Source organism: Geospiza fortis, unplaced genomic scaffold, assembly GCF_000277835.1.
Source record: "Geospiza fortis unplaced genomic scaffold, GeoFor_1.0 scaffold7, whole genome shotgun sequence".
Lineage (NCBI taxonomy): Eukaryota > Metazoa > Chordata > Aves > Passeriformes > Thraupidae > Geospiza > Geospiza fortis.
The window spans coordinates 4,618,335-4,636,715 of record NW_005054344.1 but is presented as its reverse complement, the minus strand read 5'-3'; the positions used below and the strand labels follow the sequence as shown (position 1 = coordinate 4,636,715).

Genomic DNA, 18,381 nt, shown 5'->3' with positions numbered 1-18,381 from the left:
GATTTTGTAATGACACCAGCTGTAGCTGTGTTTTGGAATTGTATTTGTAGCTGCAGTGAGAATGCCCACCTGACCAAGCCCAACAAGTATTGAACTTACCCATAAATCTTGGCAATAATCAGAGCATGTTCCAGAGCATATGTAGAAGTGAAGATTTCAGAGGCATCTGAATCTTTAAGTGTAAGAAAACTAATGTAGAATTATTTAAAAAGTAAAATACATTGTTTAGATCAATAGCAAGAGGGGTTAGGAGACTTCTTTTGGGGGCATGAAAGAAAGGGAAAAGGACTTATAATGGTTATTAAGGGAAACTTCTGGATTTTACCATATGGAGCTTCTTTTTAAAAGCTGTCTGAAACAGTTGTTTGACATTCAGTAGACTTGGTTGGTGATGAGGATGACTGAGTCTTTGCTCATACACTTTGCTGATTCTGATTATTAGCACTCACATGTCACTATTAAGGAGGGAAAGGCTTTATGTGTAACAATTAAATGTTTCAGAATGAGTAACTTTTTCACAGTTTTTCCTTCCTGCAGATGAGTACTGGTGTTAAGGAAGTAGTACTTGCTGTGTTGTCCTAATTATTTCATTTTTATGTTCTTTTAGGTACTGGATATAAAGCTAAAGAGCTAGACAGCCTTGATGAAGGTCAAACACTGATGGTTGGCGGAAAAGAAATTGAAGTGATGGGTGTAATTTCAGCAGATGATTTCAGCAGTGGCAGGTGTTTTCAGGCTGGAATAGGGACTCATGACACAGATGCAACTGCATTATCTCACACTAGTACAAAACCATTCTGTAAACCATTCAAAAATGTCTGTCAACCCAGTACTAAAGAGAATGTGCTCAGAGATTCTCAAAGCCGCAAGCCTCGCCATGATCCAAATGCTACAAGTAAGATTGAAATTTTAAAGTTTCTTTAAACATCCTCTGACTCTCAAAAAATATTGAATGTGTAACCAAAATGTTCATGTTCCTCAATGTATTACTGAAGTATTTCTGACATACAGTACTAGTATCTAACCATGCTAGGATTTTGTCGTGCGTGTTTCTAGCAAGTAAAATACTCTGCACTGAACAAAGTTTTTCATAGTTGTTACAGATGGCTGTGGAAACAGAGTATTTTCTAAGAGTTTTGCCAAATAAAATGAGTTTACTGATCATTGAAACAATCTGACACATACTAGAAGTTCTAGATGAGTTCCAGCTTCCCACTGGGGTCAGTGACATACAGCCATAATGTGACAGCACAGTAACTGCAGTGGAGGATCAGTAATAGAAAAGTTGTGCCACTTTGCGAGAATTGGTTCTGTCAATGCCTGATCCTTCACAGCCAGTGAGTGTGACTAAAACTCAACAAGATGTGTTTTGGAATAAATGTTTATAGTTCTGTAGTGCTAGAGGTACTATGTGCTGAAGAGCCATGAGAGTTCACATATTGTATAGGAACGGGCTGGTTAAGCAGTTGTGTAAGTAGTTGATTATCTAAGCAGAACTATTCTTTTGTCTACAAACTATATAGGAGCTATATTCTGCTGGTAGCTCTATTTTTCAGATGGAAGATAAAAATGAGCATAAAAAATGTGGCTAAGCAGAGCTGTGCTTATTTAAAAAAATACAACTCTTTTTTTATATTCTTACTATAATACCTCCATCTGAGTTCTTACATCATTTCCTGATACTGTGAGACTTTTTGAAGCTGTTACCTGGCTGCTATGTAAATAAACAATGAAATCTTAGTCAAGTGGTAATTATAAAAGAGCATCCTTATTAACACCAACTTCTGGTCTTAATTTAGCCTGATTACATTTTATCTAAGAATGTTCCTTCCTGAGATTGCAAGATGATGCTGCATAAGCATTCTAACTGAAAATCTGACCGAAAAGGCCAATATATTCAGCATGTAAATTAACAACTTTGCTGTTTCTGCAAAGTTGTTAGTTTGTTAAAGAGTTACTTTTTATTCTAGTTGTCTTCTAGACAGCGTGACTTCTAGTGAATTTGAATACCTCGTATCATATTTTGAGAGCTCTCAACACATCAATAGGTTGGACTCTCAGGCTTTAGGTTTGCTTACACAGGAGGATCACATTTTTTAATGCCTGATTGCATTGCCTCTTGCAGAAGTTACTGAGATACTTTACAAGACCAGGACCTTGATATTGGAACAGTCAGAGGTTTTCATTTCACCATGAAGTCTATGATTATAGTTGATTAAAATGCAGCTTCTACAGAATGGAAAGCCAGCAGAACAGAGCACGGTGACAAAGATGTAAAGCTACATCTTCCACATACAGTTTCTAAGCTTTTAGTCCAGTGTTTATTCAAGCCTTGTTTTTTCCTCGTTTTCATGCAGATTTTTGTCAGAAAAGTTATTTTTTGTCACCACTGGCTTTTAAATACCTACACATGCAATTTGATTTAATCCATCAGAACTCAACCCTTTGTCAGTAGGAAACAAAATCTCCCTGACTGATATAAGCCTTCAACCAACCTATTCCCATGAATAAATTATCAGTATAGGTTTACTCTGGTGACATAAAAATACCAGAAGCCATAAATTGCTTTCTCATTCTGTCTTCTGACAATAAAATTTTTCAGTGAAGGTGTGTAGCAGCAGCAGGAGCAACCCAAGAATGGACATTGTCTAGCAAAATCATAATGTTTGTAAACAGATTATGACAAGCAGAACTGTTATTCAGATGTTACTCAATACTTCATTCTCTCTTTGCCTCTGTATGTCTTCAAACCCGTCAACTTTTTATTCATGCACTGGTGAAATCTTTGTCAGCTCACACCCAATCCTCCCTTATTTTTCTTTAGCAAATCAGTGGCTTTTATCTCTGTTTCTTGGGCAGAGAAGTCTTTATAGGCTACTGCAAGACTATCCCCTTGAAATGTACTATTTAGAGTATTTAGATTTTATGTAGGTCATTGGTTTTTTTCTTAGATTTTCAATTCAGAAGTATTTTGGAACTTCTTCTAATTTAACTCTATGAATTTAACTTTATGAATTTGAAGTCATCAAGCAACTTTTATTGCTTGATGAGGTAGGCAGTTTTACCTCATCCAAAAAATCTCATATTTCTCAGTTTATCATCTTTACCTTTGAGAAAAAAACTATTTGGAAAACCTCTTTAAAATAATGCTTTATTGCAGAAGGCAATCTAGGTACTTATAACTGTATTTTCAGTCTGAGAATGGTCAATAAAATAAACAGTATTTTTAACAGTAATTAGATCATTAACTTTAATAAGTTTTGCTAACAGACTAAGAGTAATGCTTGATTATGCTTTGAACTTGAAGATTCTCTGGTTATGCCACGACCAAATGCAAGTCATCAGTGGATGTTCAATAAGGCTGGTTTACCTGTGGTGGATGTAGTTGTAGATCCTTACATTGCAAGTAATCTCCGCCCACATCAGAAAGAAGGAATTATATTTCTGTATGAATGTGTAATGGGAATGAGGTAAGGTAATAATTATCCTTTTAGCTTTTAATACCTATAATATTTTCCTGCCCATGTTTGAAATGTGACATCCTGGGAAGTGTTGAGCAATTTTTCAGTTAATTAATGTTAGTAATTTTCTCCCAAAAGCAGCTGCACAAGTTTTTTCTGACCTAAGTGTAGCATCACACTTGCCATGATTTTGCCAGATGTCATGAGAAGCTAGTGCACCAAAAGGCCTGTCATTTCTACATACCAAATTTTGTAAACACAGATATAATCAAAGCCATGCTGAAGAACAACTGCTTTCTGGGATTTATATTTCATATAATTAAAAATTATTCATGCAATTTATAATTCTGGCATTTAGAAAAAAAAGATGTTACTTTAAGCTGTTAAAAAAAATAGAGCATTGTTTTCAAAAGAGTTTTCTCAAGTCATAGATTCCTTAAGGTATTGGATAATTCTAGTTCTAAAGGCAGATTTAAACTTCAGTTTTAGAGGACTAATGAGTTACTGTAGAAAATGAGAATTTTCATTCTAAGATCTAGTACAACTGAATAAAAACCTACAGGAGACATAATAAGTTTAAATAGGTTCTTTAGACTTCAGAAAACAAGCACAGAAGCAAATCCCTGAAGCAGTTGTGGATAGTTACAGAAATGTCCTTTAAAATGATACCAGCACCTCATTACCTCTTACAGAGTTAGTGGCAGATCTGGAGCTATTCTGGCTGATGAGATGGGCTTGGGAAAAACCCTGCAGTGCATTGCCCTTGTCTGGACTCTCCTGCGCCAGGGGCCCTATGGATGCAGACCTGTGCTAAAGCGAGCACTGGTGGTCACCCCTGGGAGTCTGGTGAAAAACTGGAAAAAAGAATTTCAGAAATGGTTGGGAAGTGAAAGGATCAAAGTCTTTACAGTTGATCAGGTAAGATTTATTTCCAAATGGGAATTAGGTCATTATTGGCTCAGAATATAGGAATTATGGGGTTTTTTCCTCTTCCTTTTTTTTTAAACTAGAGACCAAGCCTAGTAATTCTCTGTTAATATTTATTTATAGTACTTTATTTCTTCTTCAGATAATTGTCCCTATGGGTATTTTGCTGTCAGTCACCAGTCATAACCCAAGCTCACATGTAGCATATGTCTGTCTCATCTTTCTTCTGGTTTCCCCTTTGAAGTTGTAAAAGGTGACATGGTCCTCCCTGTGCCCCTTCAGTTTAAGGAGTTTTCTGTTGTGTATCAAAGTGCACACCTTCCCTGTTTACATACCAAAGCATCTACCTGTTTCTGTGGTAGTTGCTTTTGTTCTGTACTGAAAACTTCTAATTTGTTTTGGCTGCTTATTTTGGGGTACTTCAGAAGGTTATTCCCTTTCTGTCACAGTCAAGAGTTAGATCTCTGTTGGGATGATTTAAAGGCTCAAGAGTTACCAAGCCTAGAGTCTCAGTGTTAGGTAATGAGACTATCTCTTGTCTCTAGAAGAATGCAGACAAGTACAAATCTTATTAAGAAGCAGAATGATGCTGATCCCTGTCCCCTCCTGTAGTGAAGCTGTTCCTGCTGGTGTTAATATTCACAAGTTCCAGGGAAGTGGAGAGCTTGTAGTACCTCCATGGGTGCTTGCAACAAAGACGAAGATACTTATCTTCCAAATTTATTTTTTAATCTAATAATTTCATACAGGTAGACTGATGAAACAAATAGTACTTCATGCTAAAGGTTATCCAGTTCTTACAACAACCACATTTGCCTTTAGTTCCTAGAATTATGCTTGTTGGAAGAATTAATATTTCAGGTGAAGCAGAAGTTTTCAATGGAAGTTTACTTCTTGGTAGATTGTACACAATTTTGTAACAATAATAATTTCTTTAAATTCGACTCATTATTGCCACACTCTTGAAACTGTTGATCTTCCACTGAAGACAATGCATGTATAATAGGTGCATTGTGCATAATTTGTTTTTCTTAGTAACTTTTTTCAGGTTGTGGAAATGAAGCAAACTGACTTGCCAGGAACTGTAATATAATATAGGTTGGGATGGGAGAAATGAAATTTCCTAAAAGAAATGGATACAAGGCGAAATATAATATGGCAACATTTTAACCTGAGAGGCTAGTTAGAGATAATTAAACGTTTTCTTGCAGTTTTTATGAATAATGTTGGGAGGAGAAAACCTGAATTTGATGACAGTTACTATGCCCCAAAATGACAGTAGCTTTCATTTTCTTTAAATTTAAATAATTTTAAAACTGTTACTCATCCCATTGGACCTATTTGACTGGGGACACTCAGCAGCTTTAACAACTGTGTTTCCAAATACCACAGAATACACTGTCATGCAAAAGGAAGACACAATATGACTTGCCTGGTGTATAATGAGGTATTTCACAATAAGTTACTGTCTATCTTCTCTGGGAAAACAGCAATTACCATACTGTTATTTCTCCAGTATAACTTAAAGAAAGAGCTTGTCTCCAGCATTTTCTTCTGTTCCTGTCTGTAAGGAATGCATTCAAAGTACTGCTAGACTTTTTAAAATGTTTTGCTCACTTTCACACTGAAACGCCACAAACTGATCCTAACCCTTCAGTAACAGACTTTTTAAAATACCAGGATATTATCTGCTTTTAAAATGTGATTATGGTTTAATTATGTTAATATGCAAATGCCATGTAGAGAACATTGCTTTTAAAAGGAAGGCATGTCCACAAAGGTTGCTTTTAGGTCTTGTTAATTCCTATTTTAAGCATTTGCAATGTGTTTGAGAGAATAATTCCTTTATCTGTCTGCAGAGTATCACTTCCTACTGGAGTTGTTTTGATTTGGTTTTGAAGTCAAAATATCTGGAAAAATAATTACAGGTCTACATTGCTTTATGATTCAGCATTTTTGAATTCACACTTTACCAGCAACATTGGATTTGAATGAGTGCAAAGAAAGGCCTGTTCAAAGAGGAAGTCTGGGACATTATGGACCCCTAATACTGATTGATAATTGCTCCATATGTGGCTCCAGGCAGCTCACTTAAATCTGTCAAGTCACTTTGGATAATTGTTAAATTGGAGGCTATAATATAGACTTATCTTGCAGCCAGTTAAGAGTATGATTTAATTATTTGAAATTAGCTTGTAAATTTGTTTTAATTTTTCATGTTTCAACCACTGCTGTTGTTACATACAGTAGGAAATACATTATATTTGACTGCAGGAGGCTTGTAAGGGACTCTCCTGCATTTTTTTTTAAGGAGTTCAAACTCTCCTGCATACTTGATATTTTTCCAGGGGAGGGGTGTTGGTGGCTGTTCTCCAGTGCCTCAGCACTCTCCCCATCTCAGCTCACAGCCTGAAAGTGTACAAAAAGAAAATGGTTTCTGAACCCTGGGCATCTTCTGATGCTTGACTATGCCAGGAGAAGTTCAGAGAGGCATTGCCTCTGTCTTCAAGGCTGCAATGTGGAGCCTGTATATTGGGCTGGGACAACACTGGGTCTTCCCTACAGGGCTCTTCTGTGTCTCTGTTCCTGTGTTGGGAAATTTTCTGCTCCTGTTTTGAAAATGGCAGTAAAAATACAACAAGAAAACAGGCAGTTAACTACAGTCCTGGAAACAACAGGAATGCTGAAGTCCAATCCCAAACACCTGGAAAAATGGGTGCACATCCTTGTTACCTGGTCCTTACTACTCTTTGCTTCCTCTGATGTGCTGGGCCTCATTGTGAGCAGCATGTGGGGGGCTGATCTGCTGCATGGTACTTTGTGAGATTAATGTGCTGGATTCATCCCATGGATTCATTGAATCACCTGCTAGGAGGCTCTAAAGGTTGTGATAATTAAGTTGTGCTGCTTTTACAATGTATTACACCATCTGGCTCCAGACTTAGTTGTCTGTGTTTGGTAACTGATCTTGTTTGGAAATAAAAATACCTTCTAAGGCTCTAGACTGATTTGTTTTCACAATTAAAGAGGTTGCAGCTTGTCAGCTGCACCTGTAGCCTGCTTAGTTAGTGAACACTGTTAGGACATAGGAAGAAACATTCAGGAAATTAGCATCTGGAGCCAAGTGGAAGGGTAAGGGACATGCCCACAGGAGATTTTTCCAGTTTTATGCATAATTGCAAGACAGGTAGACTATCCTAGCACATTTACAAGTCTGCACAGAAATACAACTGTTTCTTTTTTGGAGGAAGTGCTCTGTCCCATTACAGTGACTATTTAGTGTGTGCATTTCCTTCAATAGACAGGAAAATTCTTGGTGTCTTTTGAAGGAAAAGGGCTTGAGGGGTATATAAGAGAGGAGATGGTTGCAGTCATTTTCTGACCAGTAATACAGAGATTAGAAATCTATCAGTAGACAGACATGTTTTCTGGGGCAGGTTATGGACTCTTTATTTCCTGAATCCCAGGGTGACCTTACCTGTTGGCCAACCCATCAATGTTAAGGGCTAGTAACAAAGTTAATCATAGAATAATCGTGAAATATCCTGTTGAAAGGGACCTCAAGGGTCATGCAGTCCAACGTTTCTTGGCAAAAGCACTGTCAGGACAAGATGGCCCAGCATCCTGTCCAGACAAATCTCCACCACTCCCCTGGGGAGATTATTCCAATGGCTGGTGATTCTCATTGTGAAACGTTCTCCTCATGTGCAATTGGAACTTCCTGAGGAGTAACCTTGTACCCATTATCCCTTGTCTTTTCCATGTGACTTCTTGTAAAAAGGGAGTCTCCATCTTCACTTTAAATAGTGGAACATGGTGAGGAGGTCTCCCCTAAGTCCTCTTTTCTCAAGGCTGAACAAATCCAGTTCTCTCAGCCTTTCCCCTTCTGACAGGCTTCCCAGTCTGTGGCTCTTCTCTGGACCCTCTCCAGCCTGTCCACATCTTTTCTGCAGAGCAGGGACCAAAACTGAGCACAGTATTCCAGTGTGGCCTGATGAGCCCTGAGCAGAGTGGGACAATGACTTCTGGATCTCTGCTGGTGATGCCCTTGTGGATACAGCCCAGCACCCTGTTGGCTCTCTATGCCAGCACAGCACTGTTTGCTCATGCTGATCTGATTGTCCACCTGGATCCCCAGATCCCTTTCCACAGAGATGTTCCCCAGCTGGGTGGATCGCAGCCCTATGGCGCTGCACACCTGGGTTATGTTTTCCCAGGTGCAAGACCTGATGGTTGCCCTTGCTGGACTTCATCAGATTCTTGTTAGCCACTCCCCAGCCTATCCAAATCTTCCTGCAGGGTGGCTCTCTCTTCCAAAGTGTCCCCTTTCCCACTCAGTTTGGTGTCGCTGGGAAACTTCATTGTGGTGCACTTGATCCCATCTTCCCAATCACTTTCTGAGGATATTAAACAGAGCTGGGCCTGACATCAGTCCTGGGGGACCCCACTTGTGCCACGCTGCCCATTTGAGGAGGAGCCATTGACCAGCACCCTCTGGGTGCTGCCTCTCAGCCAGCTCCCACCACCACATGGAGCACTCGTCCACACCACAGCCCATCTGCTTTTCCAGAGGCTGGCTGTGGGAAACCACTCTGAAAGCCTTGGAGAAATCCAGGAGGCAAAGTCCACCCAGCCCACACCAACCAAGCAGTTTGCTTTGTCACAGAGGGTGACCAGGTTTGTCAAGCTCAGTTTGTCCTTGGTGAGTTCATGTTGGCTTTTCCCAATCCCTTGCTTCCTCTGACATGTGATAGCTCCCATGAAGATTCATTCCATAACTTAGAAGTTCCTCCTTTAAACCCTACTTGTAGATGGGGGTATTGTCCTTCCAGTCTTCTGGCACATCCCGTACTCTCCTTTGACTTCTCCAGAAGTTATGCATTGGCCTTGCAATGATGTCAGTCAGCTCTCTTAATACCCTGGCAATGTCAGGGCCCATTAATCCATAGGGGTCAAGCTCCTGTAAGAGCTCACCCCCACCTTCCTTCACTGACCCTGGTGGGTCTGTAATTAGCCTGGATTTTTGTTTCTAGGGCTGGGGACCCAGCAGTGCTGGTGAAGACAGAGGTAAAGAAGGTGCTGTGACTAATTCACCTCTCCTGTTTATTGGTGGGCCAATATTTTCCTTCTGTTTCTGCTTCTTTTTTACATACCTGGAGAACTGTTTCTTGCAGTTCCCAACATCTTTGGCTAAATTAATTTCTAGCTGAGCTTTTGCTTTTCTGTCTGCATCTCTGCAGGCCCTGGCAATGCCCTTGTAGATCTCAACAGGTGTTTATCCACATTTCCGTTGCTGGTGCACTTTACTTTTGATTTTGACTCAGAAGCTCTCAGTTACGCCAAGGGGTCTCTTGCTCCACCTGTTTCCCTTATCTTTAAAGGGGATGAACTATTTTCATGCTGCCAGAAAATCATCCTTGAAAAACTCCCAGCACTTGGGAGTTCCTTTGACCTCCATGAAAGCACCCTGCAGAATCCCTCCCACCTGTGCTCCAAGCAAGCTGAACTTTGCTCTTCTATATCCTGAGACCTAGAACCAATTCAGTAGGTTAAATAATACCAATAGGCTATAATATTCAATAATATAAAATTAAATTAAAATCTACAAAAGGAATTCTGGTAGACTGTGGTAATTTCCTACTGGACGTTACCAGGCTGAGATCCAAAGTGAATGTACAAGGAGCTACCTGTGGCCCTTCATTATCTTGGCTTTAATTATTCATTTGAAGCTTACCCAAATGCCAGCAGTGGAAAGCTATTACAAGAACTCCGTGCTTTTCACCTTCATGGTATTGTGTCTCCAGAGGACTTAAAGGCTTAAAAGAATAATAATTTTTCTTTTAATGAGGTGGTAAAATTCTAAATTGCTGTATCAGATCTCTTTCGCAAATTAGGAAAGAATCAATAATCCGAAGTCATGAAGGAGATAGTAAATACCTTGTGTCATGTGAGAAGAAATTTCTGTAGTCACTGGATTTTTAAGGAATGTGATGATTTTTAAGGAAGTGATTTCCAATGGAATAGTTGTATGATTTATTTTCCTTATGCCTGCAGGACCACAAAGTAGAAGAATTTATCAGTTCTCCACTTTATTCTGTTATGATAATCAGTTACGAGATGCTGTTGAGATCTTCAGATCAAATTCAGGCTGTAGAATTTAACCTCCTGATCTGTGATGAGGGACATCGGCTGAAAAACAGCACTATTAAGACAGCTGCAGCCCTTACTAGTCTGTCTTGTGAGAGGAGAATTATTCTTACTGGTTAGTATCTTTTAGTATTTTTTTATGTTGATAGTGCTAGATTGGGGTAAAAAAAAAAGCATGAGATCGGTTGGAATTTGGGCAATGGGTTTTAAATGAAGAAATCTCAGGTGTTGTAAAAACAGGTTATTTCCAATTGTTTTTACATAAAGGCAAAATATGTCAGTCTTCAGGGGCAAGCAAGGAGCCTTAGATCTTCTGTAAGGGAATTGGGATTCTGCACTCAATGTTTTCCTTTGTAGTTATTTAGTAAAATTGATTTAGAACTTGACTTTTTAAATTCCTTTGTCAGAACAATTATATCTGCAGTCCGTTTAGTTAGGAGTACAGTATCTTGTCATTCATGGTAAAGTTTTAGATCAATTCAGGACTCTGAGTAATTCACACAGAAATAAAACATCTGTTTTCAAGATACATTGTCAATATTAACCCCTGCATTCAATGTACTTCTATCAGTTTAAAGTAAAAATAACCAATTGCAGAATTTTTTTTTTCTCTTTCAAGGTACTCCAATCCAAAATGACTTGCAAGAATTTTATGCATTAATAGAGTTTGTGAATCCAGGAATACTTGGTTCTTTATCCACGTATAGAAAAATATATGAGGAACCAATTGTCAGATCTAGAGAACCTTCAGCAACAGAGGTATTGGGTTAAAAAATTCTGTTATAGAAGAAAATTCATAGTAAAATGAAATTTGTATTTTGTGGAGCAAAGTGAAGCTCAGGGCTACTAATAGTAGCTGAAGCTTTTCACCTTCCTATTTGACATGAAGTCACTTGTTTTCCAAAGGGAGCAGAAGGAGAACACACATGTTAAAATCACCTCATTTCAGCTGCCTATTAATTATCAGGCAACAGCTGTGCTTCCAACACCTGCATTCCCCAATAAGCCATGTGCATTGCCATGTGACAATACTTTATCCATTCTTAGCTTCTCCACAGCACTGCAAGGTCTGCATGCTTTCACTGTATCTTGAGAATAGAATTCTAGAATATAATTCAAGCCTTGGATGTCATCTGGGACATTATTTTCCTTTGTTTAAGACTTCAGAAACCAGACATAGTATTAATGCAGTGGTAGTAATTGGAGAAGAATTGGTCATTACATTCCCATGTCAGAAAGTGGTATCATACTTTTAAGAGGTTATTTAAATACCTAATTAAAATAATACAGAACATTATTCTGATGAAATGCATGATTATAATTAATTTTGTGCTTTGTTCTTTTAGGAGGAAAAGGAATTAGGAGAAAAAAGAGCAGCAGAACTCACACGCCTCACTGGACTCTTTATTCTAAGAAGAACACAGGAGGTTATAAACAAATTTCTGCCCCCCAAAAAGGAGAGCATAATCTTCTGCCGACCAACAGCGCTGCAACTTGAATTGTATAGAAAACTGCTTAGTTCTCGTGTCATTACATCCTGTCTGCAAGGCAGGCTGGAAAATAGTCCCCACCTAATATGTATAGGAGCTCTGAAAAAACTTTGCAATCATCCATGTCTTCTGTTTAAAGCTGTAAAGGTATCTATTTGCATGGGGGTGTGTGCTTGCAATTAGTCATTTCAGCAGACACGTGTCACTAAAGCTGTGTTATCAATGTGCCTGTTGCTTAAGGTCATTTCCATACTCTCACATGCAGCTTGCTCTAGGAAGTCTGCTTTCAAAAGCACAAGTGTTAGGAAATCTGAATGTGCTCAGGAAGAGTATCTCACTAGTTTCCTATTGCCTTATGCTGTTTTCTCTTTCTTAATCTATTTTCCGTCTTAACCTTGTCTCTGAATATTTGTAAAAATGCATATAAATGTGAATTTTACAAAGAGCACTATTAACTAGGGATTACTAGTCTAGATTACTAGTATGTACTAGTATTACTAGTATGTCTGCTGGTTTCTCTGAAAGCTCCCTGACCACATGATATTTTCACTTTTTCAAGCTTAATGACCCTGGGAGCTGCAGGCTCAAGATGTCAGTGGTACTAGATGTCCCCATTACCACTTCTCCTACGGTTGTACATAAAAAAATGTTTTTATTCCCATAGGCAAATAGTATGATAATTAGAACTTGGTAATAGTAACGTCAATGGCCCCTAGCTGAAGTCCAAGTAAGGTGGGTGGAAATGTAAATCTTTCTTTAAAGATGTACTTTATGACTTTGGTGGAATATGCACAGTGCAGTATCCCTGTAGCTTTCAATGCTGCCAAGTTCATTGCCTTTACTTCATAGTGTAAGCATTAGAAACCTTTCATATGCAAAAACACAAGCCTTTATTAAATAGAGGGATGGAGAGGACTGTATGTGCAAATCATTTTTTGCCATTATGGTTTTGGCATTTGAATGGTCTGGCTTTTTCCTCCCTGTGAAACACTGATTTTCTAAGTACAGCAAAATATAACCTGTGTTTCTACTATTTTATTGGTTTTGCTTGCCAGCTTTTCTTCATTTTCAGTAGTATAACTGAATCTTAATGACAGTATTTTCCTAAACAGAGTGAATGATTGGGAAGTTTCATAATAATTATGGGATTTAGAAAGAATACACAATGTATTGATTTCCTCCTCACTCCCAAGGTTTAGATATATCTTTACTGTGGAAATACATTTATGTGGTTGCTTAAGTGGAGAAGTTGTACACATTTTTCAGTTCTAAGTATTTCAACTTTCTCCTTAGCTTCAAACAATGTATTAGATTAGAGAATGTAAACTAATATAAACTATAAGTATTTTAAAACTTTGCTTTCAATCCCGTGTTGGAAGGTTGTCATGCTCACATAGTACATTGCTTTGTGGCAGCTTTTTATGCCTCCTTTTGTCTTTGTGATAAAAATATAGCAATCTTTAAAAAAAATTATGTTAGAGGGGATATGGAATTTTAATCCTTTTCTTTTCAACAGGAAAAAAGCTGTGATCCTATGTCTGAGGAATATGATGAGTCCAGCCTCTATGAAGGTGTAATAGATGTCTTCCCACAAGATTATACTTCAGACACTTTCCGTGAAACTGATTCAGGAAAATTGCAGGTGCTGGTGAAGTTGTTGGCAGCAATCCATGAGCTCAACTCTTCTGAAAGGCAAGTGTGAAAGAAAGGCAGAAGGGAGGTAATGGGAGTGACCTTCTGGATATTGATTTGCTTTTCAAATGCATGGGAGTATAATATTCAAAATAAAGGTATTGCAGCTGTTTGCAGGGGTGCCAAATTAATTTAAACATTGTAGTCCTGGCTTTCTTGTTAAATTGTGAATTTAGAACTTCTAGCTGACATAATTTTTAAAGATGGTCTTCATATTTTTTCCAGGTTGTGATACTTGAATTTTTTACACTGTAAAGCAAGTAAGATGGTTTGCTACAGCCGTTGTGCTGCACCCTGTACTTGTAGAGGCTTTCCAATTCTTTGTATCTTCATGAGAAGATGTGTTATTCTATGAAATTGCACTGAAATATTTTCATTACTAGATTATAAATTATTTCCTCTTTAATCATGCTTAACTGCTCACTGCTTGCTGCCTTTTCTAAAGTTCAGGGCAAACATTCTCCACAGATGAACTTGCCCAGCAACCACTTATTTCCCCTGTAGTAGATGCCACTGACATGTAGGAAAACTTCTGGCTATCATGGGGTAATAGGATGCACATGATTAATTTCTGTGCAATTGCTGATTTGTGGGAATCTCACATGACCTGGTGTCCCAGGATAATTTTTTATGGACTCATGCCTTAAAGTCCAACTGTTCCAAAAGTATTTCAGTTTTAACTTTTATTTCAAGTGATGTTTGAAGAGGACACACTGCAATTCAGTAGTGGGTAGTAAGAGCAGATCTCTTGACACTGGTGTAATGGAATCTGAAGATACTTTTTTTCACAAATCAGAAAGTTGAGCCTGTTGCTGGAGTTTATATACTTAGCGTCCATTGAAACCAGTGACAGCTGAATATCTAAATGTATTGGCCTTAGTTTTTGTAGGTCAGTGAAACCAGGAGTGTCAGTAAAACCTGTATCTCTCTGTAGCAGTACTTTAGGGGCTGCTGATTTGAGGCATTACTTTATGCCTTTAAGTTTTGTTGCATTAATTCAGTGCAGCTCATATTTATTTTTCTTTGGTTTCTCTGCTTTTGTTGGTACTGAACAGTTTTTGCAATATACAGACTCAATTCCAGTCCTAATCTGAAGTTTATATTCTATTTTTGAGTGCAGACAAAGCTGTGGATGTTATGTTGATTGACAAAAAAATAAGTCTTGCAAAGTCTTTACAAACAGATAATGGATGTAGTTCAGCTGTAAAGTGTAATAATAAAAATATTCTAAACCACTTCTAAAATGTTAATATTTTCATTTTCCCCTGAAATTATTTGTCTAGTTCTTCAGAACTTGTTTTAAATCAAAATTATTTTTAAAAAATAATGAAATTAATAATTATTTATTCTTCTTAAAAAAAATCAAGTATATTACATTTAGTTTAGATGACTAAAGACCTCCAAATGAGATCTGGCAGAAAATGCTCTGTTCTTTTACTTATGGCTTAAATTCAAAAGACATTTGTCTACTTAGTAGAATCATCCTCAATATTTGGGAGGATAGGAATGCTGGATTTTCAAACCTTTGAAACCTAATTAGACAAAATTTCAGAGAAAATAGACCAACATAGCTTGGACCATTACTGTAAGGGATCAGACTAATTTTGCTTTCTAAAAAAACTCAGTGTAGTCTTCATCCCTGTTCTTTTCAGCCATAAAATGTAGGAAAGTCTCTCTGCTGTCCTACTTGACTTTAATTATAATTTTTGTTAGAATTTTCTGATGTTTTCTGTAGAAATTCATAGTAGCTTTTTCAGTAAGTAGAGTTTTATATATACATTATTTATTAGCTCCTACAACATCCTCTGCAAATGCTGTCTTAACAACAGTTATTTTGTATAAACAGATTTTAAAAAAATCTAAAATCTATCTTTGTGATTGGTTGTGAGTGCTGCAATCTGCATTATGCCAAATTCTGTTGCAAAAGGAGACATTAATTATTTAACACTTGAATGCTTGACTGTAAGTATAAAGCATCCAGATCTGGTATGTGCTTCTAATTAACTGGAAATGTTTTATATTGTAGAAAGTAAAAGTAACCCTGAGTTGATGTGTAATTTTTCACCTTAATTTTATTTTCTTCTACGTCTTCAGCGATTTGTTATTGGACTTTAATTTTACCAAGGTCTAGGCTGATGACTTTGTTTTACTGTTTGACAGAGTTGTGCTGGTATCCAATTACACTCAGACATTAAATGTATTACAAGATGTATGCAAACATTATGGATACTCCTATACCAGACTTGATGGCCATACTCCTGTCTCCCAGAGACAACATATTGTGGATGCTTTCAATAGCAAATTCAGCCCAGCTTTCATCTTTTTGCTGAGTTCAAAGGCTGGTGGAGTGGGACTGAACCTGGTTGGAGCATCTCATTTGATCCTGTATGATATTGACTGGAATCCAGCTACAGATATTCAGGTCTGGTAACAACTGTGTACATGTGGGTTGGGATGGGCATCAAATGAATTCTTGACTGATTTTGAATTGCCTGACTTTACATGTCTTACTGCTACCAATTATCACATTGTGTCTGGACAAGTACAACAATGAGGGAAAACTCTTCCTGAGAAGAAAAGAAGAAATATTTGTCTGTCATATTATATATACTGGGATCAGTAGAAGCCCTCTTGCAGTAAAAAAATAAAAAGATTAAATTCTAGTTTCTTCAGAGGAGTGAGTCATGTATCCTCTTTGTCTCTTCATGTCTTTTTATCTGGAGAGATGCTGTGTTTCTAAAAAGAAAAGGAAAATGGGATTAGATTGCATAGCAAACGTTGCTGTTGATTTGCAATCCCTGAGAAAAAGGGAGAGACTCTGATCACAATTGCAAGAATGAGAAAATCACATGGCAGTGATGCCAAAAGAAAGAAAAGAAAGCCAACGCTGTGCTATTCTTGTGAAGGCACTGTTGGCCTCAAGGGATTATTTAGTTAGCATAAGAGTCTTCAGTTAAAATAGTCCTTAAAAATAACAATTAAAAAATATTTTTATGAACTCAGTAAGAAAGTTTTTATTGTAGAGTAATGCCGTGTCCTTAATACCTGAAATAAGCCCTTGCTCCTCTTCTCAGGGTGAATTAGTACCCTCATGTGGTCACTTGTCTTGTTGCTTGAAAAAGTCTGGTAAATCAGACAAAATTGCTACAGGTTGCCAGAGACTGCAAGCCTGTTGTGTGTGTTTGTACTGAAGATGTAGGTGTGACCCATAAGTTTTTTAAAAAAAGATCATATAGCAGTACTCAGTTTCACATTTTGTTTGTTTCAGAAAGGAGGTGCAAACAATCATTTTTAGAATTTCAATAGAAATGTAAAAGTAACTTTTAAAGGCATATTGTGAAAAAAAACCCCAATTTTGGAGATGAGGAGAATTATCAGTATTCCTGAAATATTAAATATTTGTTAATGCTTGGAAAACAAATTTGAAGAGGGGATTTCTTTCAGGAAATAATTGAAACACCTACTTTCCTACTTTTGTGTACAGAAAGGAAGAGAAGCATAAATGGCAGAAAGTAAATTATATTTTCAAAACTGTTTACAATTAATACTAGAAAACTTACAGAAACAATCACAGAGAACTATTGGGGAATGCATTATCCAGACAACATCTCTTTGAAGAAGTGGGCAGAACTGGTAATTCAGTCAGTGAAGGCTACAAGCTTTAGCGAAGTATCCTTGTACAGCAGGCTGTTAATGCTCTTCATCTTCTTGCTTTCCTCAGGCAATGGCTAGAGTGTGGAGAGATGGTCAGAAACGTGCTGTCCATATCTACAGGCTGCTAACCACAGGTCAGAGATGGTGCTCAACTTAGCCAGAGTGAGACAGATGTTGACATTTTGTCCATAAAATAAAGAGAGAGAATAGTTTTGGAAATAATTTGGTCTTTAAAAATATATATTTGTTCTGACTTCAGTTAAGATGGAGACATCACATTGATTCACTTGCCTTTGCTTTGCTCTTTCTTAAATAAATGAAAATAGTGATTTAGCATTTCCTCTGTATATTGGTATCAAGAAATGGAATTGACTTCTTTGTAAATACTGGTCAAAAACTATCCCAATTTATCTGTTTTTCTTTTCAATACAGGTTCAATAGAAGAAAAGATTTATCAAAGACAGATCAGCAAACAAGACCTTTCTGGGGCAGTTGTAGACCTTTCCAAGACATCTGAGCACACACATTTTTCTATTGAGGAGCTTAAAAATCTCTTTACTCTACATGAAGATTCCAGCTGTGTTACTCATGACTTGCTTGAGTGTGACTGTATGGGAAAGGTTGACCATCAAAGTGAGTTTGTTTTTCATTATCTCTGGCCACCGCTGTGGAATCCATTCTTTATATATAGTCTGTCTCTGGAGAAAACTTTGATTCTCAGTAAAAGAGAATTGAAATAATGAGGTTCATTATGGAATCTTCCACACACTGGCTGATTTATCTAATCAATAGGAGTCCTTCATGAAAAGAGAAGATTAATTTCTTGCAGTAACAACCAGTTCATTTATCATGCAAGTAGCAAATATGCACATCTATCCTTTCTGTAGGGACCTGTCTCCTGTTCTTCTGGCATATCAAAGTTGTTTTCATACCTTGCTCTGTACAGGTGTATAGGTTTAAGTTGGAAACAGGATTAAAAAAAATAAATGGTCATAAGTTATGTTTGCATC

The 18,381-nt window shown here is 37.5% G+C and overlaps 1 protein-coding gene across 2 annotated transcripts in view; it reads left to right on the top strand.

The window, feature by feature from the left end:
* The window catches only part of RAD54B (RAD54 homolog B), a 63,832-nt gene that overhangs the window by 42,359 nt on the left and 3,092 nt on the right, over positions 1 to 18,381 (top strand). For both annotated transcript variants that reach the window (XM_005422897.2, XM_031058498.1), the window contains 10 exons: positions 608 to 895; positions 3,308 to 3,470; positions 4,154 to 4,379; positions 10,443 to 10,650; positions 11,155 to 11,294; positions 11,882 to 12,172; positions 13,542 to 13,717; positions 15,878 to 16,139; positions 17,439 to 17,505; positions 17,804 to 18,004. In XM_005422897.2, coding sequence (XP_005422954.1) covers positions 608 to 895; positions 3,308 to 3,470; positions 4,154 to 4,379; positions 10,443 to 10,650; positions 11,155 to 11,294; positions 11,882 to 12,172; positions 13,542 to 13,717; positions 15,878 to 16,139; positions 17,439 to 17,505; positions 17,804 to 18,004 — 2,022 coding nt within the window. The remainder of the gene's footprint in view (positions 1 to 607; positions 896 to 3,307; positions 3,471 to 4,153; positions 4,380 to 10,442; positions 10,651 to 11,154; positions 11,295 to 11,881; positions 12,173 to 13,541; positions 13,718 to 15,877; positions 16,140 to 17,438; positions 17,506 to 17,803; positions 18,005 to 18,381) is intronic.